The sequence below is a fragment of the Microcaecilia unicolor genome, chromosome 1 (assembly GCF_901765095.1).
Source record: "Microcaecilia unicolor chromosome 1, aMicUni1.1, whole genome shotgun sequence".
NCBI classification, from domain to species: Eukaryota; Metazoa; Chordata; class Amphibia; order Gymnophiona; family Siphonopidae; genus Microcaecilia; species Microcaecilia unicolor.
This window is the reverse complement of record NC_044031.1, coordinates 209,325,026-209,350,562: the sequence shown is the minus strand read 5'-3', so window position 1 is coordinate 209,350,562 and position 25,537 is coordinate 209,325,026. Positions and strand designations below refer to the sequence as shown.

Here is a 25,537-nt window from a genome sequence, read left to right as displayed (position 1 = left end):
ACCATATTGAAAATGTGACTATACCATTCCTCTGTGGTTATGTTCCACTAATAAGTTAAACGAATTTCTTGAAAGGATTATATAAGCTTTGGATGCATGACTAGAGACACAAACCTACACTTATTTAGTCAATATTACAATTCCTCATGTACAGCCACAAAATAACTTCTAAGGGTAGATAGTGTTCACAGTGAGCTCCTTTTATTATCAACCAGATAGAAGAGTTTTCAGTTTTTGCACAGTATAAGTCGTCATAGGAACAAAATATAAGTAAACCAATGGACTGAATTAGGGGCCTATTTAGTTACGTTTAACAATTGAGATCTGCATGAAACAAAAAATATTTTTATTTTGACTTATACAACCACTTGCCCCTGAAACATGTTCAAAATAGAATAATCCATTTGTGTATCTAAAATGGCAACTTCTACAAAACAGATGTTGTGATTCCATGAGCCCCAATAAAAGGAGAGTTTAATTTTACTTCTATTTAATTTCAATATATTCCATCATCTTTATAACACCAGGCTTAACAGTTAAGATGAACCTATCAAGCAACAGGATATTCTCACTGAGATTTGGCTATCTGTATTGTATAGAGCAGTGTAGAGAAATGAGCACAAAATACATAGTTTACAACTGCTTTTGCTACCAGCTACCATCATGTTTTAAGCTGTTCTAGTGATATTCAGCTTTTATTTCATGATATTTATATCTAGAAATGGGAAGTTTTCAAATAAATTAAAAAGCTGTCCAATAAATAAAAAAAATAAAAAATCTTTTGTCCTCCACCTTTAAGGCACTGCCTATCCAACTGGAACAGGTTTAGACTTATTACAGATGGACCCACACATAGGCAGTTCATAATTTCTAATAATCTTTTGCTCTGCAGCATGGAGTTAGCTGTCTCAGATCTACAGACTTACAGGGAAAAATATTGGAGGTGCTCAGTCACTTATGAGTATAGTATATAGGGAGCCTTTAATAAGAAGGTTACTTCAGTACGGACAGTCATGCCTTTAATAGAATTCTTGTCACACAGTATCATAAATGGTAGTATAACAAATATGCCTTACTACTTTTATAGGAGAAATGGTGGCATTAAAGAAAGTACGGTTGGATAATGAGAAGGAAGGCTTTCCAATCACAGCCATTCGGGAAATTAAGATCCTTCGACAGCTAACCCACCAGAGTATCATCAACATGAAGGAAATAGTGACTGATAAGGAGGATGCAGTGGATTTTAAGAAGGACAAAGGTATGAATGTGGAGTTCTCTGGTTTTTCTACAGGGCTATCTGATAAGAGCGATAATCTTGCAGAAGCAGGTCAGCACCCTGATGGCTATATATGTACCAATGTGCTTTAAGTGATGCTGTATTTTTTATGGTGTGTGATGATCAACGAGTTGTTTACAGAAAGTCACTGATGATGCCACGTACTTGCTGTAGTTGTATATTTCAAATCCATTGTGTACAAGGGCTGTTTATTGCTCTGTAAAGTACATATAAGTACATAAGTAATGCCATACTGGGAAAAGACCAAGGGTCCATCGAGCCCAGCATCTTGTCCACGACAGCGGCCAATCCAGGCCAAGGGCACCTGGCAAGCTTCCCAAACGTACAAATATTCTATACATGTTATTCCTGCGGTTTTGTCAGGTGGGCTTTGAAAAGAATAGTAAGTGATGATTGATTTTTGTGGTACGTATTGGAATTCTAATAATTTTGACCTCATTGAGACTTGGCTGGCTGGTGCAGATCTTATTTATGAAGGAATTTTGTGGCAAAAAATTCTTCACATTAAATTATATATATTTGTTTTTCTTTTTTTAAAGAACAGTCATATTTTTAAAGCAATTATAATATGAAGAAGTTATTGCTCATAAAGAATTATATTTTTGGATTAGAATTGTTACAGCACCATTGTAATAGTCATCCTCACCAATTTCTGCTACTCTTATCTTTTCCTCTGGCCTTTCCTTTAGACTCTAAATCCCTCTGCATTCTCTTCCCTTTTAGCACTTCTTCATTTGAGCCTATACCTACCATCGCTATAATCATAACCACTTCTGCTCTGCAGATGCTGTGACCACTGTCTCTTGCTGGCCACCTATGCTGGAAACCAGCTTAAACTTGGCCACAAAGCTGATTCTCAACAAAGCATTGAATGTACACTTCAACAGCCAGGTTGTCAATTAGGACCTTTCCAGCATATAAGTATTCTGTTTATGGACTGATTGCCTAGGTTTGAATAGGCGTGTGTTCACAACTTTATAATGACATAGAGTGGTTTTGTCACAGAAGTTGCTGTAGAGTTAATGACTGAGCTGAAATGTTTCACATCTTCGTTTTGGCTGTACAGCATAAATTATACAACAAAATGTTCTGTCTTACCAAGGTGAGTAGTGGAGTGCCTCAGGGTTTGGTGCTGGAGCCAATTCTGTTTAATATATTTGTGCTAGACATTGCTGAAGGGTTAGAAGGAAAAGTTTGCCTTTTTGCAGATAACACGAAGACAGCCAATAGAGTGGATACCCTGGAGGGAGTAGAAACTATGAGAAGGGATCTCCAAATGCTAGAAGAATTGTCAAGGGATCTGGCAGTTAAAATCAAACATATAAATGGCGAGTGACCGTACTCACCTGCAAATGCGCAGTAGAGACTTCCCTCTCTGTCCCGCCCCCGCGTCAATACGTGATGCCGGGGGCGGGACAGAGAGGGAAACTGCGCGAAGGGAGGGAGCCGCCGACGTTGCTACCGCTCCCCCCACCTGAAGTCACTGACGACGCCCCCCCCCCCCCCAATCCATCAGCTGAGCTCCCGTCGGCCTTCCTTCCCTGCCTGTGCCCCGCCCTCACCGACGTTACATCACACGAGGACAGGATACAGGCAGAGAAGGAAGGCCGACGGGAGCTCTGCTGATCTGCCTGCTGCGTTTCGGCGACGTAAGTTCAATAGCGAAGAGAGGGCCCGGGCCGGGTGGAGGGGTGGCGGCAGTGACTCCGGGGGGGGGACCTGCAGCGGCAACCTCGGGGGAGGGGGCCTTGGAAAAATCCCATACTAGCCCGTTTTAACGGGCTCAACGGCTAGTTTAATCAATAAGCCATATATTGGTTTATTACTCGGTATTCAAAAACTTTTTCCACTTCTAAATCAGTGATTGTAAAAAAAAAAAAAAAAAATCTATTATTTTGACTTCGATATGTAATAAAAAAGCTTCTTGCCATCTGTACATTTGCAATCCTTTCGTATTTTGTGCTATTAGTCATTGCACTTTCTCTACATAAATATTGTCCATATTGTAGACTCTGTCATATTTCTTCATATTATTTTAGCTGAACTTTCATACTTTGATATCATTGGTTCCATTTGTATCACCATGAAAACAGTTTATGTATACATTTGCTCCGTTCTCAACACGGGTTTCACTGTTTAAAGCATCTTCAGGAGAACTAAAAGCTTGTCTGGGAGGGACGTCCCTGCTTCACCTGTGCCTCCCTGCTGCATTTAGCGGTTTGCGCCAGCCCTACCAACCTCATTTTGAACACTGCCCCTTTTTGGCCATGAGGTGACATTCTGTTTGGAGAAGAGGTCGTTGACCTCATTAAGAAACATACTAATACCATCGAAACCCTATCTTGGCACCCTTCAGCTGCATCCTCTTCCTCACAGAGATTTTCAAGTTTGCCTAGGTGTGATGACCATACTACTCTTAAAGGTGTAAGTTTCTTCCACCTTCCCACTCTGCCCAGAATCCTCATACCCAGCATTCTTGGTCTTGCCAGTCCTGCCCAAACAACCTTAGCTGGCTCCCCAGTCAAAGCAAGGGACAAGCTTTTGACTGGCTCCAGGAAAGCATAGCTGCATTCAACATAACTATCATGGACGGCTTACAAGTAGGGGGGAGGCTAAATTTTTTACCATTACAAGTGACCCCTTGTAATCTCTAACCAGTGGGTTCTTCAGATAGTCTATCTCGGTTGCATTGGCATCACAGACCACCATAATGCCCACAAAGAGCATTGTTGATTAGCTCTCGGCACAAGCATGTACTTGTAGAGGAAATCTCTGCCCTTCTACAGGCCAATGTGGTCGAAGCCTTACCACTAAGGGAAGAAATTCTATTTTAGGTACTTCCTTGTGCCCAAAAAGGGAAAAATTCATCTCATTCTAGACCTAAGAGCCCTGAACAAATTCGTGATCAAAGAAAAGTTCAGGATGATTTCCCAGGGCACTCTTTTCTCCCCTATAATTCAGGAAAACAATTGGCTATGCTCTTTGGATTTAAATAATGCCTATACCCACATTTCTATACTAGCAGTCCCAGGAAGTATCTCATATTCCACATAGGGAAATGCCACTACCAATACTGCATTCTGCCATTTGGCCTCGCGTCAGCTCGCAGGGTATTCACCAAGCATCTAGTGGTAGTTGCAGTGTATTTTTTGCATATGTATTTCTCCACATCGCAGGACGGGGCATCAGAGTCGATGTGCCCAACCATTCGGGTGCTGGAGCTCCTAGGATTCATCATAAACTACCCTAAGTCCCACCTTCTCAAGGTCCAGCGAGTGGAATACATAAGAGCCCTGCTAGATACATTGCAAGCTCTGGCTCTTCTTCCACAAGTGAAGAGCAAAGACCTTTAATGTTCATCTTGCAAATCTAAAGCAGCAAGCAAGTCACAGCTTGACAGATGTTGAGATCGATGGGCCACACGGCCTCAACAGTGCATGTCACTCCCATGGCATGTCTCCACTTGAGAGAGGCCCAGTGGACCCTAGCTTCCCAGTGGTCTCAGGTGGCTGGGAATCCAGATGATGCCATCCAGATTCTTCCAGAGTTGATTCATGCCCTTCTCTGGTGTACAATTTGGACAGATTTGACTGTGATGCTACCATTTCAACTTCCACTTCCTCAGAAGGTACTTACAAAGGATGCATCCAGCCTTGGATGGGGAGCTCAGGTGGATGGGTTTCACACCCAGTGAACCTGGTCTGCTCAGGAAACATCTCCATATCAACCTCCTCGAGCTGAGGGCCATTTGGAATGCTCTAAAGACTTTCAGAGATCTGCTACAGAATCAAATCATTCTCATTCAAACAAAACATTGCAACCTGGATGCCTATGTAAACAAGCAGGGGGTGTGAGATCCTACACTTTGTGTCAGAAACCAGTGGGATTGTGGCAGTGGGTCTGCAAGATCATCTGAGAGAGTGGCACCTCCTCAGTGGAGCTTTTTGCCACTCACCTCAACAACAAAGTCCCCCAGTTCTGTTCCAAGCTCATATCGCATTGTAGACTAGCATCCGACTCCTTTCCTACAGTGGGGGAATGGACTTCTGTATGTGTATCCTCCATTACCTCTCAGAGAGAAGACTTTACTTTAACTCAAGCAGGGCCAGGGGACTATGATCCTAATCGCTCCTTACTGGCCGATGCAGATCTGCTTTCCTCTTCTCGGGTTGTCCTCCAAAGATTCGTAGAGACTGGAATATTTTCCAGTCCTCATCCTGCAGAATGAGGGATCTCTTATATCCCAACCTCCAATCCTTGGCCCTCACAGCTTGGATGTTGAGAGCATAAAATTTGAATCCTTAGATTTGCCTGAGGGCATCTCCAGCATCTTGCTGGCTTCCAGGAAAGACTCCACTAAACAGAGTTACTCATTTAAGTGGAAGAGGTTTGCTGTCTGGTATGAGGGTGAGGCCTTAGATCCCCTCACTTGTTCTACAGATAAACTGCTTGAATACCTCCTATATCTCTCTTAGTCTGGTTTAAAGACCAGTCCTGTAAGGGTTTATCTAAGTGCAATTAGTACTTATCACTAAGTAGGAGTTAAGCTCATCTCTGTACAGCCTCTAGCTCTTTGCTTCATGAGAGGTTTGTTACTAACAAAGCCCCCTGTCTAACCTCCAACGGTGTCATGGGATCTCAAAGTTGTCCTCACCCAGCTGGTGAAAGCTCCTTTTGAGCCATTTGACTCCTGTCATCTGGAGTATTTGACCTGGAAAGTTGTATTTTTGGTGGCGACCACATCAGCTTGCAGAGTCATTGAGCTTGTAAGGCTTGCTTCTGAGAGCCTCCCATCAAACCTCAACGCCATCCTCACTCAGCTGTTGAAAACTCCTTTTGAGCCACTTGATTCCTGTCTTCTGAGGTACCTGACCTGGAAGGTCTTATTTTTGGTGGCGGTCACATCAGCTTGCAGAGTCAGTGAGCTTCAGACCCTAGTAGCTGATCCACCTTACACAAAGTTTCATTGCAATAGAGTAGTTCTCTGCACAAACCCTAAGTTCCATCTTAATCACCTACCAACATTTTTCCCAATACCACATGCCCATGCTGGCGATAGGGTACTGTATACCTTAGATTGCAAGCGAGCTTTAGCTTTCTATTTGGAGTGTACTAAAGCCCATAGACAGTCCACCCAGCGTTTTGTTTCTCTTGACCCAAACTGGATGGGGGTAGCCAACGGCAAATGCACAGTTTCTAATTGGCTAGTGGACTGCATCTCCTTATGCCCAGGATAGGCTGACTGTAGAGGGTTATGTTGGCTCATAACCACTTGAGGTCAGCCTCCATAGAGGAGGTTTGGAAAGCTGTGACATGGTTATCTGTCCACACAATCACATCTCATTACTGCCTTGAGCAAGATACCTGTCATGAAAGCCAGTTCAGGCAGGGCAGTTCAGTGTGTAGAATCCAATTCCCCCCCCCCCCCCCCCCCCCACACACACATTGGGCCCAGTTTTCTTTAGTTCCAGGCTGCACCTTCACAGCTAGTATGTAAATAGTTTCAGGTTAATTGACTTAACGGGCCTTTTGAGTCACTATTGTCCTAGCATTGTTGTTTTTTGTTAAGCCTGGTAGCTAGGGATTCCCACTGTGAGAATGCAGGCTGCTTGTTCTCACGACTGGGTGACGTTTACGGCAGCCCCGATGATCGGAAAATCTTCCTAGCAACAAAAGTTTGCTAGAGCCTTCGAGCACGTGCGGCCATCCGCTTCCCGCCCGTTGCGCGAGAGTCCCGTCAGTTTTTTCTCTTTCCGCGGTAGGGAGCTGTTGTTTTTGCCGTCTCTCTCTGTGCCCTGAGAAAGAGCCTTCATTTTTTGGTCACAAGTTTTTGCGCTTTTTTCTTAAAAAAAAAAAAAAATTCCCTTACGTTTTTAGAGTTCGGCCCCCTTTAAGTTTTCTTTCGCTGCTGTCGTGACCCCTTTTGGGCTGCGCTTTTGTCCTTTTTGTGCCCTTTTTTCTCGGCACCATCGAGAATTTTGACTTTGCCACCGCTATTTTTTCGTCCATGACATTGAGGATTACCAGCGGCTTCAAGAAGTGTGGCCGGTGCAGCCGGGGCAATCTCAGTTACTGATCCCCATTCGTGGTGTATCCAGTGCCTTGGGCCCGACCATCGCCCAGACACGTGTAAGTTGTCTTAGCCTTAAAAAGCGGACACAGGCGTTGAGAAAGGCTCATCGGGAACGTCTGTTTGGAGCTTTGCCTGGCACTTCATCATCGACAGCAGTACCGAGGTCGGCGACACCGGCACCGGAAGTAATACCTGTCCGAAGACCACCGCAAGCTGGGAGCAGTGAGCTGTCGAGTGGGTCTCCACCTGTCTCGAAGGCTCCTGCTGTGCAGGCCCATCGGGACCGACCACTTTCGGACCCGACCCCTGAGGAGGCATGTGGATTCCATGTCCTCGGTACCGATGCCATTCATCGAGCGAAGGCTAAGAAGCATCGGCATCGATCTCCTTCCACACACGGTACTGGGAGCTCCGGAGCGTCGAGGAGTTCGGCACCCAAGAAGCGTTGACGCCAGGAGGACCGCTCACCCTCCATCCAAGAGGTGTTGGTCTTCGGACAGTCCGGTACCGCCTCTCTTCTCTGCACAGGTTCTGCCTCCGGCTCCTACACTGGCCCCACAGCCTTTCCCGGCAGACACTCTGGACATGCACCTCCGAGCCATTCTTCCAGGTCTACTGGAGGAGCTGCTGCTTCAGTCTGTTCCGGTACCGGGGGTGCTTGTGCCCAGCGGCAGCTGGCTCTGTGCCTGTGGTGTGGTCTCCGACGCAGATACCGCTTGCGGCATCGGCCTCAGCTGCCACCCAGGTCGGCTCCCCGTCGACATCGCTGGAGGGAGCTTCATCGCCGCCGGTGCGGGAGTCGACTTCTCGACGTCATCGAGGACATGGTTCCTCGGAGTCGAGACGGGCCCGGTTTCGGACTGCAGTTCGCGAACTCTTGTCCGACACCGAGGAGGATGCTTCGTGGGGAGAAGAGGAGGATCTGAGCTATTTCTCTTCTGAGGAGTCTTGTGGTCTTCCTTCTGATCCCACTCCTTAGCCTGAAAGAAAGCTTTCTTCTCCGGAGAGTCTTTCTTTCTCCTCCTTTGTATGGGAAATGTCTGTGGCTATTCCCTTCCCTGTGGTATCTGAGGATGAGCCCAGGGCCAAGATGTTCGAGGTCCTTGACTATCCTTCGCCTCCTAAGGAGTCGTCCGCTGTTCCTCTGCATGATGTCCTTAAGCAGACATTGCTGAAGAACTGGACAAAACCACTCTCTAATCCCACCATCCCCAAGAAGGTTGAGTTTCAGTACCGAATCCATGGAGAACCTGAGTTGATGAAGTCGCAGTTACCTCACGACTCTATGGTTGTGAATTCTGCTCTCAAGAGAGCCAAGAGTTCTAGAGATTTTGCCTCGGCACCCCTGGGACAAGAATCTAGAACTCTGGACTATTTTGGGAGGAAGGTCTATCAGTCCTCTATGCTCGTGTCCAAAATTCAGTCCTACCAGCTCTACACGAGCATCCACTTATGGAACAATGTGAAGCAACTGGCGGACTTGGTCGATCAGCTCCCTTCGGAGCAGGCCAGTCCTTTTCAGGAGAGTGGTCAGGCAGCTGAAGGCGTGTCGTAAATTCCTGTCCAGGGGTGCTTACAACTTTTGATGTTGCATCCAGGTCCGCTGCTCAAGGTATAGTGATGTGCAGACTCTCATGGCTGCGTGCCTCTGACCTGGACAATAGAGTCCAGCAGTGGCTAGCGGATGTTCCTTGCCGGGGAAGGGGGATAATATTTTTGGAGAGGAAGTCGAGCAGGTAATTGGAACAGCTCAACCAGTGGGAAACGGCCCTCGACAATCTCTCCCACCAGGTGCCTTCAGCATCTACCTCATCAGGTAGACGTTTTTTCCCAGGAAGGCGGAATGCTCCCTATGCTTACATTAAGCGTAGGTATAATCCACCTTCTTGACAGCCTTCTCAGGCTCAACCCCAGCGCGCTCGTTCTCGTCAGCGTGCACCCAGACAGGCCCCTGCAGCTCCCCAGCAGAAGCAAGGGACAGGCTTTTGACTGGCTCCAGTTGAGCATAGCCACTATCAAAGTGTCTGTGCTGGACGATCTGCCGGTCGGAGGTAGGTTAAAAGTTTTTCACCAGAGGTGGCCTCTCATAACCTCCAATCGGTGGGTTCTTCAAATAGTCCGTCTAGGATACTCCCTCAATTTGATTTCCACACTTCCAAATTGCCCACCGGAAACTCAGTCCTTCAGCTTCCAGCACAGGCAGGTACTTGCAGAGGAACTCTCCGCCCTTCTCAGCGCCAGTGCGGTCGAGCCCGTTCCACCAGGGCAAGAAGGGCTGGGATTCTATTCCAGGTACTTCCTTGTGCAAAAGAAAACAGGGGGGATGCGTCCTGCATGTGTTCCCTTATCTCGACGATTGGCTGGTGAAGAACACTTTGGAGGCAGGAGCTCTACAGTCCATGCAGATTACTATTCAGCTCCTGGAGCTACTGAGGTTTGTCATAAATTACCCAAAGCCCCATCTTCTTCCAGTTCAGAAACTAGAATTCATAGGAGCTCTGCTAGATTCACAGACCGCTCATGCCTATCTTCCAGAGGCGTGGGCGGACAACCTTCTGGCTCTTTGTTTCCTTGGCCGGAGTGTCTCGACAGATCACAGCTCGGCAGATGTTGAGACTTCTAGGCCATATGGCCTCCACAGTCCATGTGACTCCCATGGCCCATCTTCACATGCGATCAGCTCAATGGACCCTAGTTTCCCAGTGGTTTCAGGCCACAGGGGATCTAGAGGATGCAATCCAGCTACCCACCGGCTTTCGCCATTCCATTCAGTGGTGGACAATTCGATCCAATTTAACTTTGGGACGTCCCTTCCAAATTCCTCAGCCACAAAAAGTTCTGACAACGGATGCATCTCTCCTGGGGTGGGGAGCCCATGTAGGCGGGCTTCACAATCAAGGGGCTTGGTCCCTCCAGGAATCAGGTCTTCAGATCAATCTCCTGGAGTTGCGAGCGATCTGGAACGCTCTAAAGGCTTTCAGAGATCGGCTGTCCAATCAAATTATTCAAATTCAGACAATCAGGTTACCATGTACTACGTCAACAAGCAGGGGAGCACCAGATCTCGCCCCCTGTGTCAGGAAACCATCCAGATGTGGCTTTGGGCTCGCCGTCATGGCATGCTTCTCGAAGCCACATATTTGACAGGCGTAAACAGCAGTCTGGCCGACAGGTTAAGCAGGATAATGCAGCCTCACGAGTGGTTGCTCAACTTGGGCGTGGTACGCAAGATCTTCCGAGCATGGGGCACCCCTTCAGTGGATCATTTTGCCACTCAGATCAATCACAAGGTCCCTCAGTTCTGTTCCTGGCTTCAGGTCCACGACAGACTAGCGTCAGATGCCTTTCTCCTGCATTGGGGGACAGGCCTTCTGTATGCATATCCTCCATTACCTCTGGTGGGGAAGACTTTGCTGAAATTCAAGTAAGACCGTGGAACCATGATTCTGATTGCTCCCTTCTGGCCGCATCAGATTTGGTTCCCTCTTCTTCTGGAGTTGCCCTCCGAAGAACCGTGGAGATCGGAGTGTTTTCCAACCCTCATTACTCAGAACAAGGGGGGCACTTCTGCATCCCAACCTCCAGTCTCTGGCTCTCACGGCCTGGATGTTTAGGGCATAGAGTTCACTTCCTTGGGTCTCTCTGAGGGTGTCTCCCAAGTCTTGCTTCCAGGAAAGATTCCACTAAGAAGAGTTACTTTTTCAAATGGAGGAGGTTTGCCATCTGGTGTGACAGCAGGGCCCTAGATCCTCTCTGTTGTCCTATACAGACCCTGCTTTAATACCTTCTACATTTTTCAGAGTCTGGTCTCAAGACCAACTCCGTAAGAGTTCACCTTAGTGCAATTAGTGAATCCAGACTGCCCCAATTTGACTGCCCCTATCGGACCGACCGTTCACTTGTCTATTAGATTGTAAGCTCTTTGAGCAGGGACTGTCTCTCTTTGTTAAATTGTACAGCGCTGCGTAACCCTAGTAGCGCTCTAGAAATGTTAAGTAGTAGTAGTTATCATCAACGTGTGGGGAGGGTAAGCCTATCTCTGGACAGCCTTTAGTTGTTCACTTCATGAGAGGTTTGCTTTTGTCAAAGCCCCCTGTCAAATCTCCACCAGTGTCATGGGATCTCAACTTTGTTCTCACCCAGCTGATGAAACCTCCTTTTGAGCCATTGAATTCCTGCCATCTTAAGTACTTGACCTGGAAGGTCATTTTCTTGGTGGCAGTTACTTCAGCTTGTAGGGTCAGTGAGCTTCAAGCCTTGGTAGCCCTTGCTCCCTATACTAAATTTTATCATAACCGAGTAGTCCTCTGCACTCACACTAAGTTCTTGCCAAAGGTGGTGTCGGAGTTCCATCTGAACTTGTCAATTGTCTTGCCAACATTTTTTCTCCGTCCTCATACCCGCCCTGCTAAACGTCAGTTGCATACATTGGTCTGCAAGAGAGCATTGGCCTTCTATGTGGAGTGGACAAACCCCTTCAGACAGTCCGCCCAAATGTTTGTTTCTTTCGACCCCAACAGAAGGGGAGTTGCTGTCAGGAATCGCACCATTTCAAAATTGGCTAGCAGATTGCATTTCCTTCACTTACGCCCAAGCTGGGTTGACTCTTGAGGGTCATGTCACAGCTCATAGTGTTAGAGCCGTGGCAGCGTCAGTGGCCCACTTGAAGTCAGCCACTATAGAAACGATTTGCAAGACTGCGACGTGGTCTTCAGCCCACACATTCACATCTCACTACTGCCTTCAGCAGGATACCCGACGCGACAGTTGATTTGGGCAGTCGGTGCTGCAGAATCTGTTCGGGGTTTAGAATCCAACTCCACCCCCCTAGGCCCATTTTTGTTCTGTTCCAGGCTGCACACTCATTTAAATGTTTTCTTCGTAGGTCAATCTCTGTTATGTCCTCGCTGTTGCGAGGCCCAATTGACCTTTCGTTGTTGTTTTGAGTGAGCCTGGGGGCTAGGGATACCCCAGTTGTGAGAACAAGCAGCCTGCTTGTCCTCGGAGAAAATGAAGATACATACCTGTAGCGGGTATTCTCCAAGAACAGCAGGCTGATTGTTCTCACATACCCACCCGCCTCCCCTTTGGAGTTGTCTTTTCTTTCTTTGCTTTGTTATCAAACTGACGGGACTCTCGCGCGACAGGCGGGAAGATGGCCACACAGCGCTTGCTCGAAGGCTCTAGCAAACTTCTGTTGCTAGGAAGATTTTCCGATCATCGGGGCTGCCGTGGATGTCACTTAGTCGTGAGAACAATCAGCCTGCTGTCCTCGGAGAATACCTGCTACAGGTATGTATCTTCATTTTCTCCGAGGACAGCAGGCCAAGTATTCTCATATACCCTCCCACTTCCCCATGGAGTTGTCTTCTGATTGAGAAACTCACTCTTGCGTGCCGGGCAAGAAGGCACCAAAGCATGGGCGGTAGAACGTTTCTAGAAAGTTCTAACCTAATCTCGCTAGTCAGCGTCCACACCAGGCTCCATTAGATGTCACCCAGCTGTAAGAATACTTGGCCTGCTGTCGTTGGAGAACACCTGGTACAGGCGAGTAACTTTGCTTTTAACAGTCCAGCTTGTTCTACTTTCCCAGTAGTAAGTATATTGGAGCTCTAGGGCTGAGTGTAATATTTATAACACTGTCTTTTCAAAGGTGGATTAAGACTCTTATAAGTTTGCTATGTAGGTTTTGAATGTTTTTGCAGGGTTTTTATGCTATTTTACAAAGTGTTTGGCCCTATTTGAAAGCAGGCCCTTGGCACCCAGTATAAAACTTCTCAAGATTAATGGTTGCCACATCCTATAGAGCAATGGTTCTCAAACCAGTTCTCTGGGAGATTTGCACGCACTGCCCCCTTGATATGGATATCTATTCATGCATATGCATTGTGGATATCCTGAAAACCTGACTGGCTGGGTCTACCCCAAGAACTGTGTTGAGAAGCACAGCTGTGGAGTAACTACACAAACAAAAGCCTATCTATTTTCAAAGTGTCTGACAGTTCCTGAGGTGATGATCACAATCTGAATATTTTGAATAGTTTTGTATGATGTGTTGAATAAAGTGGTTTGGTAGCAGTGTTAGTCCATTTTTAAAGGTAATAAATATAAATAAAACAAAACAGAGAAAAGTACAAAGGCTAGGGGACACTCAAGTTATATGGAAATGCTTTTAAAACAAATAGGAGGAAATATTTTTTTCTCTCAGTGAATAGTTAAGCTCTGGAACTCGTTGCTGGAGGATGTGGTAACAGTGATTGGAGTATCTGGGCTTAAAGGTTTGGAGAAGTTCTTGGAGGAGAAGTCCATAGTCTGCTATTGAGACAGTCATGGGGAAGCCACTGCTTGCCTTTTTTTTTTTTGTTACATTTGTACCCCGCGCTTTCCCACTCATGGCAGGCTCAATGCGGCTTACATGGGGCAATGGAGAAGGGTTAAATGACTTGCCCAGAGTCACAAGGAGCTGCCTGTGCCTGAAGTGGGAATCGAACTTAGTTCCTTTTTCTGCCGTCATCTACTATGTTACTATGTATGTAAGATGATACCTTTCTTATTAGACTAACTTAATTGTTTTTTTTAATTAGATTTTGAAGGTAACCCCCCCCCCCCCCCTTCAGTATGATGTGTTGTAAAAGGGATAGCTCTGTTGGGGAATTTGGAGTTTGTGATATCGAGCTGTAAAGGAAGGGTTTACATTGAGATTCTGTCCAATCCAGACTTCACTCCCACATAGAAGAATTTATTGAATGGTGCTATCAATTGTAATTACACTATATACATTCTTATATTCCATAATTACTCATTTAGGTTTTATGCAGATTATGGTGGTTTTACCAGGTAGCTGAAGCTAGCTGGAAGGGGAGGAGTTTTTGTATGCATAGAAGACCGTGGTGTCTATATATTAACTTGTGTATGTATTGGGGGGGGGGTGATATGCAGAAATGCTGCTTAACTAGCTTGCCCTCTTGTTACCACCTCAAACATTTCTGTATAGATCTGTCACTGTCCACAAGTGAAAACGTGTTTTTCCTTACCTTGACTGCTGATTCCTGGCAGCTTCCTTGGAAAGCTTAGCTGTAGCACTCAGGGACAAAATGATTCATCTTCAAAATTTGGGCTTTATACGCAACTTCTAGAAATCAACCCTCTATCCTACAAGTCGGATTTTTTTTTTTCATAGGTGCAGTTTTGGACACTCTACAAGACAAAGCTTTTCTGTTGATGGGCAGATTTGACCATGTTACTTGGTGAAAATGAGGATTTATTATTGATGATGAGAAAAATAGCTAGGGAAAATCTGTTAGAGGTAATCTGATTTCAGGTTTTTGTAATGTTTGAATATATTTATATATGTTCATCCTTGATGAAGCCCCTTTATAACTTGTTTGGGATCAATAAAATATCTTTGCATTAAATTCAGGGTCTAAATGGAACAGAACACAAATGAAGAAGAAATTGATCTGTTTCAAAAGATTTATTTGCTGTAAAACTGAGGCACTCACACAGCATTGAGCATTATGGCTGAACTCTATATATGCAACATTCTACAGCCCCTGACACACTGAGTGGAGGAGCAAGAGCAACATTGTCATCTTCCTCATCAGCATTGTCTGATGGTGTGGCTGTGACTTTCACTGCACATTTGCAACAATTTGTTCATCATTCACATGCTCAGGGCACTCATCAATTGAAACCCAGTTCAGGATGTCATTATGCACATATTCAAAATTTTAATGCCTCTTCAGCTAACTGCACATCCTCTAGAGAAAAGCCAAAAAGGTTTCTTCTTGGGCATCATCATCCTTATCAGTTGTCATTGAAGGGAATATGGATACAAACCTCTTTATGTAGCATCACTTAATGCAAGTTGCTGAGATGGCATCCCAGGCCTTTACACCAAGGTGGCAAACCTCCTTCAGGTTGAGTGACGCCAGTGCTGCATCAACTGTGGCAGTGTTATCTGTCACCATCCTCTTAATCAATTCACATTGGTAGCTTGTTCTAAACACTGAAATAATGCCCTGGTCCAGGGGTTGGATCTCTGAAGTAGTATTCTTTGGTAGATAAGACACTTTTATTTTACCATCACGGCTCACAAGCTCTTCTGCTAGAGGGTGTGCTGGGCAGTTATCCAGAAGAAGGGCCTTTTTCTGTTGTTTAACTTTACATAGATGAGCGCTAACAGCTGGAACAAAGGATTTATGAAAACAGTCTGTAAAATTTGAAGAGTTCATCCAAGCGTTCTTTCTATTTGTGTATTCAAAAGGCAAAAATTTCATATTCTGAACACCTGGGTAATTTGGACTTCCTAGTCATGAGTGGTTCTGCCAGATTTATTCACAGAAAAAAGAGCTGTCACTCTGTCTGTCATAAGAACATAAGTATTGCCACACTTAAAAAGCCTAGGCTTTCTTTGAGGTCTGAGGAGGGGTCCTGCATAAAGTCGCCTGCAATTCCCTCTGAGCAGACGGGAGTGGAGGACGGTATCCTCACTGACCAACTGGAGGACTCTTCTGCCGTGAGGATTTTCCATAAGGAGGAGTTGTCCTCCTTTATCTCTGACGCTGGAAGCCCTGAATATAGAGGACCCTGAGGTTGCGGCTTCTCAGGCGGTCAACCCCAAGATGGCTAGTACCAGACGACCTTTTAAGGCCTTTCCAGTACATGAAGCTATTGAAGATTTGATTTCGGCCCAGTGGGTGGATCCGGATGGGAGGGCTGTATCTGGTTTCAGCGGACCGTTTAGAGCAGTTTGCTGTACGTAGGGTGGATGCCCTCGTGACGGCGGTCACTAAGAAGATTACTCTTCCAGTGGAAGGTGGTGTGACACTTAAGGATATGCAAGACAGACTGCTAGAGGCCTCTCTAAAACGTGCCTTTGAGGTGGCTGCTTTGATACTTCAAGCTTCTGTTTGTAGTTCTTACGCGGCTAGAGCTTGTCTCAGTTGGCTACATTCTGTCATGGATTCGATTTTGGAGTCTGATATGCCGGGAACTCCTCAGATGTCGCTGATGGATATTGGGCTAGCGTACTTGGCGGATGCCTTGTATGATTTGGTCCGTGCTTCGGCCAAAATCATGGCCTTGACCGTTTCCTCTCGGCATCTTCTGTGGCTCCGTCATTGGGACGCAGATATGGCCTCTAAGCAACGGCTCATTAAATTGCCTTTCCAAGGGAAATTGCTTTTTAGGGAAGACCTAGAAAAGATTAAAGATTCCAAATCTCAGCGTCTTCTGGAGGATAGACCCAAGTCTACTTCCAGGCAGGGAGCCTCGAGGTCACATTTCAGAGAGACGCGACGGTATCGCCCGGGTCAGTCCAACACAGCCTTTCAGCGTCCTCATTTTGTGCAGCGTTCTTCCTTTCGCAAAGAGAAGCATCCGGCTGGACCCCCCTCTCCTCAGGGGGCTCCTCCTCGGGCCTTCCAATGATGGGGCGCAGATCCACTCGGGAGGAGAGCAGATCGGTGGTCGGCTTTCTCTGTTTCTTCCAGAGTGGGCCAGAATTACTTCGGACCAGTGGGTCCTCGATGTGGTGTGAGAAGGTTATAAGCTAGAATTCTTCTCTCCCATCACAGACTTTTTTCTGGAGTCCCACTGTGTATCGCGGGCCAAGAGGACAGCGGTTCTGCAGTGTTTGCAAGACCTGCTAAGGATAGGGGCTATCGTGCCTTTTCCTCCTCTCAAAAGGTTCACAGGTCGGTACTCCATCTTCTTTGTGGTTCCAAAGAAGGGAGGGGCTTTTCGGCCTATTCTCGATCTCAGAAAAGTAAACCAGTTTTTGCGGGTTTGTTACTTCCGCATGGAGAAGTTAAGGGAAGTTATTGCTGCTGTTCAACCAGGCGAGTTTTTGACAGCTTTCGATTTGAGGGAAACATACCTGCACATTTCCATTTGGCAGCCCCATCAGAGATTTCTCAGATTTGCGGTGCTGGGTCAGACTTCCAGTTTCGCGCCCTTCCTTTCGGAATGGCCACTGCCCCACGCACTTTTTCCAAGGTCATGGTGGTGGCGGCGTTCCTGCGGAAGGAGTGGATTCGAGTGCATCCATATCTCGATGACTGGCTGATTCGGGCGAAGACAGCAGAGGAGAGTCGAGTGGTCACCGACCGAGTGATTGCGGTGTTGCAATCCTTAGATTGGGTAGTCAATATAGACAAGAGTCATCTGGTTCCTACTCAAGTCTGGAGTATCTTGGAGTGCAATTCAATACAAAGCGGGGGAAGGTGTTTCTCCCCGAGGGGCGAAGGATCAAATTGCTTTCTCAGGTACGGACCTTATTGAGTCGTCGCGCTTCCCGAGTGTGGGACTATGTTCAGCTCCTCGGTTCCATGACGGCGACCTTGGAGGTCATTCCATGGGCAAGGGCTCACATGCGGCCTCTTTAGAATTTCCTTTTGAGCAGATGGTCGCTGATGTTGCTGAATTATCAACAATGCCTTCCTTGGTCGAGCCGGGCCAGGGACAGTCTCGCGTGGTGGCTCTGGTCAGCCAATTTGCAGAAGGGTGTTTCTCTGGCATCTCCCAATTGGGTGGTAGTCGTGATGGATGCCAGCCTTGTGGGCTGGAGAGCCCATTGTCTTTGAGTAGCCCAGGGATCATGGACCCCTCTCGAAGCGATCTGGCTGACAAATCGTCTGGAGTTGCGAGCAGTTGTGAATGCGCTGCAGAGTTTTCAGGACTTTCTGCAGGGACAGGCGGTTCGTGTATTCTCGGACAACACCACGACGGTGGCCTACATCAATCGGCAGGGGGGGCACTCGCAGCCTTGGCAGTGGAAGCGTCTCGTCTTCTAGTATGGGCAGAAGCGCATGTTCAGAGTCTGTCGGCAGCGCACATTGCGGGTCAAGACAATGTTCAAGCGGATTTTCTCAGCCTGACTCTTTTGGACGCTGTGGAATGGACACTGTCGGACTCGGCTTTTCAGCTGATCTGTCAACTTTAGGGAAGACCAGTAATGGATCTCATGGCTTGCAATGCCAAAGTTCCCCAGTTCTTCAGCCGCAAACGGCAGCCAGGATCTGCAGGATTGGACGCTCTTCTCCAGCCATGGCTGGAACAACAGCTACTGTATGTTTTTCCTCCGTGGCCTCTGATAGGGAGAGTTCTATGCCGCATAGGACGGCATCGGGGCCGGTCGTTCTAGTGGCCCCAGACTGGCCCCGACGGCCGTGGTATGCGGATCTCGTTCGAGCACTCTCAGAGCCACCATTGCGACTTCCGGTGACTCCCGATCTGCTGCATCAAGGACCAGTTCAGATGGAAAATCCCTCCCGCTTTGGTCTTACGGCCTGGCTATGGAGAGGCGGCAGCTGAGGAAGAAGGGATTTTCAGGACCAGTCATTGCCACTCTTTTGGGGGCATGGAAGCAGTCTACTTCAGCAGCATATGCACGAGTGTGGAAAGCTTTCTCGGCGTGGTGTGCTTTGCATGCTGAATCGCCTTTTCGGGCGGATATTCCGGTTATTCTGGAGTTCCTTCAGGATGGTTTTCAAAAGGGATTAGCATATAATTCCCTTCGAGTGCAGGTGGCTGCGCTAGCTTGTTTTAGGGGCAAACTGGACGGTTCCTTTTTAGCAGCTCACTCTGATGTGGTCCGTTTCCTACATGGGGCTCTTTGGCTTCGGCTTCCTCTGCGGCAGCCGTGCCCAGCGTGGCATTTGAATGTAGTACTGCGAGCCCTCCATGCCCCACGGTTTGAGCCGTTGAATAAGGTTTCTGAGAAGGATCTAACACTTAAGACAGTGTTTTTGGTGGCCATTGCTTCGGCTAGGAGGATTTCTGAAATTTCAGGCTTTGTCTTCCAGAGATCCTTTTTTGCAGTTTTCTGAAGCAGGCGTGTCGATCCGGATGGTGCCGTCGTTTCTACCTAAAGTGGTTTCGGCTTTCCATGTCAATCAGGCGGTTTATCTTCTGTCTTTTCGAAGAGAGCATTCTCCGGGGGAGTTTGCCTCGCTACGTTTCCTGGACGTGCGGAGAGCCTTGTTTCAGTACTTGCAGATCTCTAACGAGTTTCGATGCTCGGATCATCTCTTTGTGCTGTTGTCGGGATCGAAAAGAGGTGAGGCGGCTTCTAAGGCTTCCATTGCTCGCTGGATTAGGGAAGCCATTGGAGCGGCGAATCTGCTACAAGGGCAGGCGTCTCCAGTGGCCCTGAAGGTGCATTCTACTCGAGCACAGGTGGCTTCTTGGCCGGAGGCATCGGCCTTATCTCTGGAAGAGATTTGTCGGGCGGCTACTTGGGTGTCCCGTCATACTTTTGCGAAGCATTACAGGCTAGACGTGTCTGCTTGGGAGGATGCGAGTATTGGGGTGGGAGAGCTGGCGCGGGGAGCGTCGGCTTCCCACCCTACTTAAGGAATGCTTTGGTACATCCCACTAGTTCCTGGATTCATCTGCTGCAAGTGACAAGGAAGGTAAAATTGTCTTACCTGATAATTTTCTTTCCTTTAATGCAGCAGATGAATCCAGGTTCCCTCCCTAGTTCAGCAGACGTTTTTTTCATTTTCCGCACAGTGTGGCTATTTTTTCCTTCCGGGTTCTCTTTTGCAGAGTTCAGACAGATATGGGAACACGGAAAGGATTCTGATTTCTGGATCAAGTTGCAGTTATTTCAATGTTTTTATTTGGTTCTCTGTTTTTTGTAGTGAGGATAGTTTCTGGTTATTGGTTTCATATTTTTTGCCTTGGCAAATGCTTACAAATAAATTACAAAAAATCAGGAAGATCAAATCCAACCAGCCAAGTTAAACCTTAAACTCACTATAGTAAACTTGGGTTCAGAATAATTTATCTTTTTATATATATATATATGTATGCACTTAAAAAAATGCTAAAGTGTTTTAAATTGCTCTCCTAGGAGTGAGGAAGGACTCCAGAGGCGATCCCACCCGGGGGATTTATGATGCCTGCAAATTGGTTTAAAAGATTAGTATTTTTCCCTTTCTGATGAAGACTTTTGAAACTCGGCCAGAGTTAAAGGGAGCAGTTATTTTGATGGCAAGATTGGAATGGATGAATGATATGTGATTTTAATGAAGCACAAGCACGAGCACAATATACCCCAAGGGAAGTGAAATAATTATGTGAATATGTGTGTATATCGCATTGTGGGTTGGTTTGTGTAAGATATGTGGGGGAAGAGAAATCAGGGTGTCATGAATTAACATATTCCTCCTTTAGGTTTAAACAAACGTTGAACTGTATGTTTATTATCCATGTAGGTAATATGGAATGTACCATAATTTATGGGCGGAGGTTTGAGCTCAAGTCTAGCAATATTTAATGTGAGTAGTTCATGACTTATACATATGCATTATAGACATACGCATATATTGGTGAGTAAGATCTACTTGGGCGCAGCTGTATGTACATACACAAATATTAGGAGGTGGAACATCATATGTGCAATGATGGTTCCATTGTGACACCACCACATATTCCTCTTGGGGATATAATGGGTGTAAACGGTATGGTCTGAGCACATTTAAAACAATTTAGCATTTTTTTAAGTGCATACATATATATATATAAAAAGATAAATTATTCTGAACCCAAATGCTTACAAATGACATACTGACTGAGGAAGGTGCTGGCTATCTGGCATCACTGCCTTTAGTTTATCTTTATCTCCACCTGCTGGTAGGTGGACTTAACCCACTAGTTCCTGGATTCATCTGCTGCGTTAAAGGAAAGAAAATTATCAGGTAAGACATAATTTTACTATAACTTTGTGTCATCAGCAAATTTAATTACCTCATTAGTTACTCCCATCTCTAGGTCATTTATAAATATGTTAAAAGCAGTGGTCCCAGCATAGACCCCTGGGGAACCCCACTATCTACCCTTCATTGAGAATACTGACCATTTAACCCTACTCTCTGTTTTCTATCCTTTAACCAGTTTTTAATCCACAATAGGGCACTACCTCCTAACCCATGACTCTCCTATTTCATCTGGAGTCTTTCATGAGGTACTTTGTCAAACGCCTTTTGATAATCCAGATACACAATGTCCTTTCTTCGTTTAAAGCCTTCCCATTTGTGTACATCATCTTTGGTTGCTAGAGTATGCTCTAGCAACATTTTGAAACAGTCCTGTTTCATCACAATTGTACACTTCATCCTAGCAGTACTCTCCCTCTTCCAGCTGTTTGTTTTAATGTTCTCTTGGGTAAGAATGTGCTACGTCCTTGTCAGTAGATCGGATCATCCCTAAAACAAGGACTTGACTGATGGCATGCCTTTTCTTAAATCTGTCAAGCCATCCGTTACTGGATTTGAATGTTGTCTCTTGGCCATTTAGCTGTCAAATTTTTCCATCTGCACTTTCTTGATGGGGCCAGAAATAGGGACTCCCTGTGACCGAGCTTGGAGGAACCATTGATATAGCTCTGAATCCAAGCTTTCATCACTAGCCACTTTAATTTTTTTCTGTGTCCTGCTTCCTCTTCCAGTATACAGGGAAGACCTCGCAGCTTTTCTTCTTTCCTCTACCCTCTTAGAGTAGATTCATTGATTTACTGACTTGATAAGGGGCTATCCTGGTCCATTACAGCAGTAGCGGTCTCTCTCATCTGTAGCCTGGCAGCAAAGACTATCTTGGTCTTCAGTAGCATCAACGTTTCCTCTCCACAGTGTATCAAAGGAGACTTAAGCAACAAGAGCCAAATAGTAGCACCGTTTTTTTCTAACTTAGGCCATAAAGGCGGCTCACCTTTAATAGCTTGTAAGATGGGTTTTTGAGGAATGATAATTGGAGTGCCATTGTAAGTTGACAATAGAATAGAGCAGTGAACAGAAATTCAGTAGGAATCAGAACAGCAGGTCTGGCCATATGTTTTATCTTCTGTAGTTGACCATATGACTGCCAAGTCTCAGAAGGACTTCAGCAACTGTGCATTATCCCTATAACCCTGCAAAGACATAATATACAAATTACAAGGAATCAAGTAACTGCTTTTTTTTTTTCCTTCCTAGGTGCATTTTACTTGGTTTTTGAGTACATGGACCATGACCTGATGGGGCTGCTGGAGTCTGGATTGGTTCATTTTAATGAGATTCATATCAAATCTTTTATGAGACAGCTTTTGGAGGGCTTGGATTACTGCCATAAGAAGAACTTCTTGCACAGAGATATTAAGTGTTCAAATATTCTTCTGAATAATAGGTAAGCACACCTATTGTCAGGATCAAACTGCATTTTATTTCACTCATCTGTGCATGCATTTTTTTGTTTTATGTAGAAACTACCAAATAGCGTTTAAAAACCACTAATAGCACCAGTATTGTGAACTTGTTACAGTACTACAAATTCTATAAATTTGAGTGGATGGTTTGTATAGAGGTGTGTTTTCAAAGCACTTAAGCTTCCATAGGTTATTATGTAACTTGTAACTTTGTAAGTCTTAAGTTCTTTGAAAATGAGCCCCTTAGTCTGTTTGATGTAATGTAATATACCTTAGGTACTTGCATAAAGATCAGCATCCTGGTTTTCATATTAACTATTAAGGCATTATGATGACTTGTGGGTGATCATTTTCTTCCATCAGTCCCATGGGCAATATCTCCCATGTCTAATTCCCCCCCCCCCCCCCCCCCCCCCCCCCCCCGGTCTCTCAGGCAGTATCTACTCTCCCTTTCCTTCCGCATACCTCTTTCAGCATTCCAAAGTTCTGTGCCAATGCGAAGCCTTCCTGTACAGGCTCATTCTTAAGCATTCTGCCACATCCTGCCTTCTCTACAACAGGAAATGCATCACGAGAGATTCCATGATTCATTGTCTGTACAGGAAGGGCCCCTGCTGGCAAAGAACAAATGTGGCGTGCTGGAAGAGGTATGTGGTACAGCGGCCACATGATGAGTTGGGGGGGGGGGTGGAGTACATGCTAACGGCAGGACTGGGAGGAGGTAAGATGTTGGACCTCAGGAGAGAGGGTAGATAGGAAGGGCAAGGGGAGATGGCTGGATCTAGTGTGGGTTAGGTAGGGAAGGGAAATGCTGGACCCATGAATTGACTTATGGGTAGACTTGCATTAAGTCACCTTCCTCACTTTTGATTTGTAAATTGGTCATACATTTTGCAACCCAGACTCTCAAGTAATAGTCTGTGTCCACTTGGGTATTTAGGCTTTAAATAGCTGCAGTTTTCAGGTGATATCAACATCCAATACTGTGTTCAGTACTGTTATACTCAAAATACCCTTCTGACTCCCTTAAACTCTCATTCTCAAATGACGACCAAATTCACAGTCAAAGAAGTGGTTCATGTTAACAGTGGTTGGTTAAATACCTTCACTTTTGGAATTATGTCTCCAAATGGGTTAATCTTGCTTATACCATGACACAAGCTCATCCTTAGTTCAAGATATATTGGAGATGGTCTTAGTTTCTCACATTTACTGCTAATGATCATCTCAGTTCTTATGGTGTTCCAAACAGAAATGCCTTCTGGATTTAATAAGGTGTAATACACACAGGCAACATTAAAAGATGTGCTTGGAAATGATTTTTAATCAGACCTCTAATGCCGAACATGATTGGGATAATTTTTGTGCCACATTTGTGTTTGCAACTGTGTGTTGGTACTTTAGGATCTTTTACTTGTCCATACATAGTAAAGAATAGTCACTTGGTACGGATGCTTTTTAGTATTCTTGTGTGTGTGGGATGCACTATCATTAGGTGAAGTGAGGCAGTTGCCTCTTGTGGCAAATAATGGGGATTTCAGCAAGTGTCCCCAGGATGCCTCTACAGTGGCAGCCTTATTTACCTCCCAACCAGGAGGTAGCTAGCACCCGGGACTCAAAAGTTGAAATAAAATAAGTAAGCGCAGGGCCTTTTGAACCCATGCATGCACTAATGGAAGTCTGTGCTGGAGGATGCATGATGTAGTAGGGCCTCTAGTATGCACATAGGCTCAAAGGTTCATGCTTTTTTTTGTGCATGGTGCTGCAAGCTCAGGGAGATAAGGCAGGAAATATTGGACTTGAGGATGGGGATGGAGACTGCTATAGCTAGATTATTATTATTAACATTTGTATAGCACTACCAGACGCACGCAGCGCTGAACACCTGACACAGACAGTCCCTGCTCAGTAGAGCTTACAATCTAAAAAATGCAGACAGACAAGACAATTAAGGGCGAGGGAAGTACTGGGCGAGAGAGGAACAAGGGGAGGGCAATTGAGTAGTGGCTAGGAGCCAAAAGTAGTGGTGAGAAGGTGGGTTTTCGGCATAGATTTGAAAACAGGTAGAGATGGCGCTAGACGTACAGGCTCAGGAAGTCTATTCCAGGCATAAGGAGCCGCGAGGGAAAAGGAACGAAGTCTGGAGTTAGTGGAGGAGAAGGGGGACGACAAGAGAGATTTGTCCAGTGAGCGGAGTTCACGGGGAGGAATGCAGGGAGAGATGAGAGTGGAGAGGTAATGGGGGGCTGCAGAACGGATGCATTTAAAGGGTCTGTAAGAGAAGTTTGAACTATATGCGGAAGCGGACAGGGAGCCAGTGAAGTGACTTGAGGAGTGGGCTAGTGTGGTTATAACGATTTTGGCGGGAAATAAATCGTGCTGCAGAATTTTGGACAGACTGGAGAGGAGAGAGATGGCTGAGCGGAAGACCAGTGAGAAGCAAATTGCAATAATTCAAGCGAAAGGTGACAAGGGTTTGGATAAGGGTTCTGGTAGAGTATTCATAAAGGAAGGGGCGAATTTTGCTAATGTTGTAGATAAAGAAACGACAGGTTTTGGCGATCTGTTGAATATGCGCAGAGAAGAAGAGAGAGGAATCAAAGATGACTCCAAAGTTACGAGCCGAGGAGACAGGGAGGATATGAGAGCCATTAACAGAGATAGAGAATGGGGGAAGAGGGGAGGTGGGTTTAGGGGGAAAAATGAGAAGTTCAGTTTTAGTCATGTTTAGCTTCAGATGGCGTTGAGAGATCCAAGCAGCAATGTCGGACAAGCAGGATGACATTTTGTCCTGGATTACGGTTGAGATTACAGGTAATATGGTAGGTACCCCGGCCTCTACTCCCTGCAGAGACTGGAGCACTGACAGGCTGCTGTCGGGACCTCATTCCTTACCTGCGGTCGCCGAAAGCATCCCGCTCCCGCGCAGATAGCACCAGTGAGGTCATAAAGAACTGCACAGGGACACCAGCGACCTGCG

General features: G+C 46.0%; 1 protein-coding gene across 3 annotated transcripts in view; it reads left to right on the top strand.

Annotated features, from left to right (window-relative positions):
• Nucleotides 1-25,537, top strand: part of CDK13 (cyclin dependent kinase 13) — a 297,924-nt gene that overhangs the window by 137,039 nt on the left and 135,348 nt on the right. For all 3 annotated transcript variants that reach the window (XM_030203912.1, XM_030203919.1, XM_030203903.1), the window contains 2 exons: nucleotides 1,088-1,258; nucleotides 22,349-22,538. In XM_030203912.1, coding sequence (XP_030059772.1) covers nucleotides 1,088-1,258; nucleotides 22,349-22,538 — 361 coding nt within the window. The remainder of the gene's footprint in view (nucleotides 1-1,087; nucleotides 1,259-22,348; nucleotides 22,539-25,537) is intronic.